Below are 395 nucleotides of genomic sequence, written 5' to 3' on the forward strand. Positions count from 1 at the left end.
TTTCATCCATCAGAACCCCCCAGTCCCTCTGGGCAGGGCTGCTCTCCATCCCTTCATCCCCCAGCCTGTATGGATCCCGGGGGTTACCCCGACCCAGGGGCAGGACCTTGCACTTGGCCTTGTTGAACCTCCTGAGGTTCACACAGGCCCACCTCTCCAGCCTGGCCAGGTCCCTCTGGAGCCCAGCCCCGCTCACCCGGGAAGAAGACGAACATCTGGTCGGTGGGATCGTCGTTGTGAGCCACCAGCACCGTCAGGTCCGTGCGCCGGGGCCGGCCCTCGCTGGGTTTGTCCCCGAACTGCGCCTTGAACTCCTCCAGCGTCTGGTCCAGCTCGTCCTGGGTCACCAGGTAGCCCCGGTCGTGGCGGAGCTGCCGAGAGCGCCCTCAGGTCAG

At 66.1% G+C, this 395-nt stretch overlaps 1 protein-coding gene across 1 annotated transcript in view; it reads right to left on the reverse strand.

The window, feature by feature from the left end:
• POLR2E (RNA polymerase II, I and III subunit E) overlaps positions 1–386 on the reverse strand; it is a gene marked incomplete at its 5' end in the record, with an annotated part of 6,015 nt that extends 5,629 nt beyond the window's left edge. The window contains one exon of the mRNA XM_035895605.1: positions 156–386. Coding sequence (XP_035751498.1) covers positions 156–386 — 231 coding nt within the window. The remainder of the gene's footprint in view (positions 1–155) is intronic.
• Between the last annotated feature and the right edge of the window lie 9 nt (positions 387–395).

The sequence above is a fragment of the Egretta garzetta genome, unplaced genomic scaffold (assembly GCF_000687185.1).
Source record: "Egretta garzetta isolate BGI_Z169 unplaced genomic scaffold, ASM68718v1 scaffold396, whole genome shotgun sequence".
Lineage (NCBI taxonomy): Eukaryota > Metazoa > Chordata > Aves > Pelecaniformes > Ardeidae > Egretta > Egretta garzetta.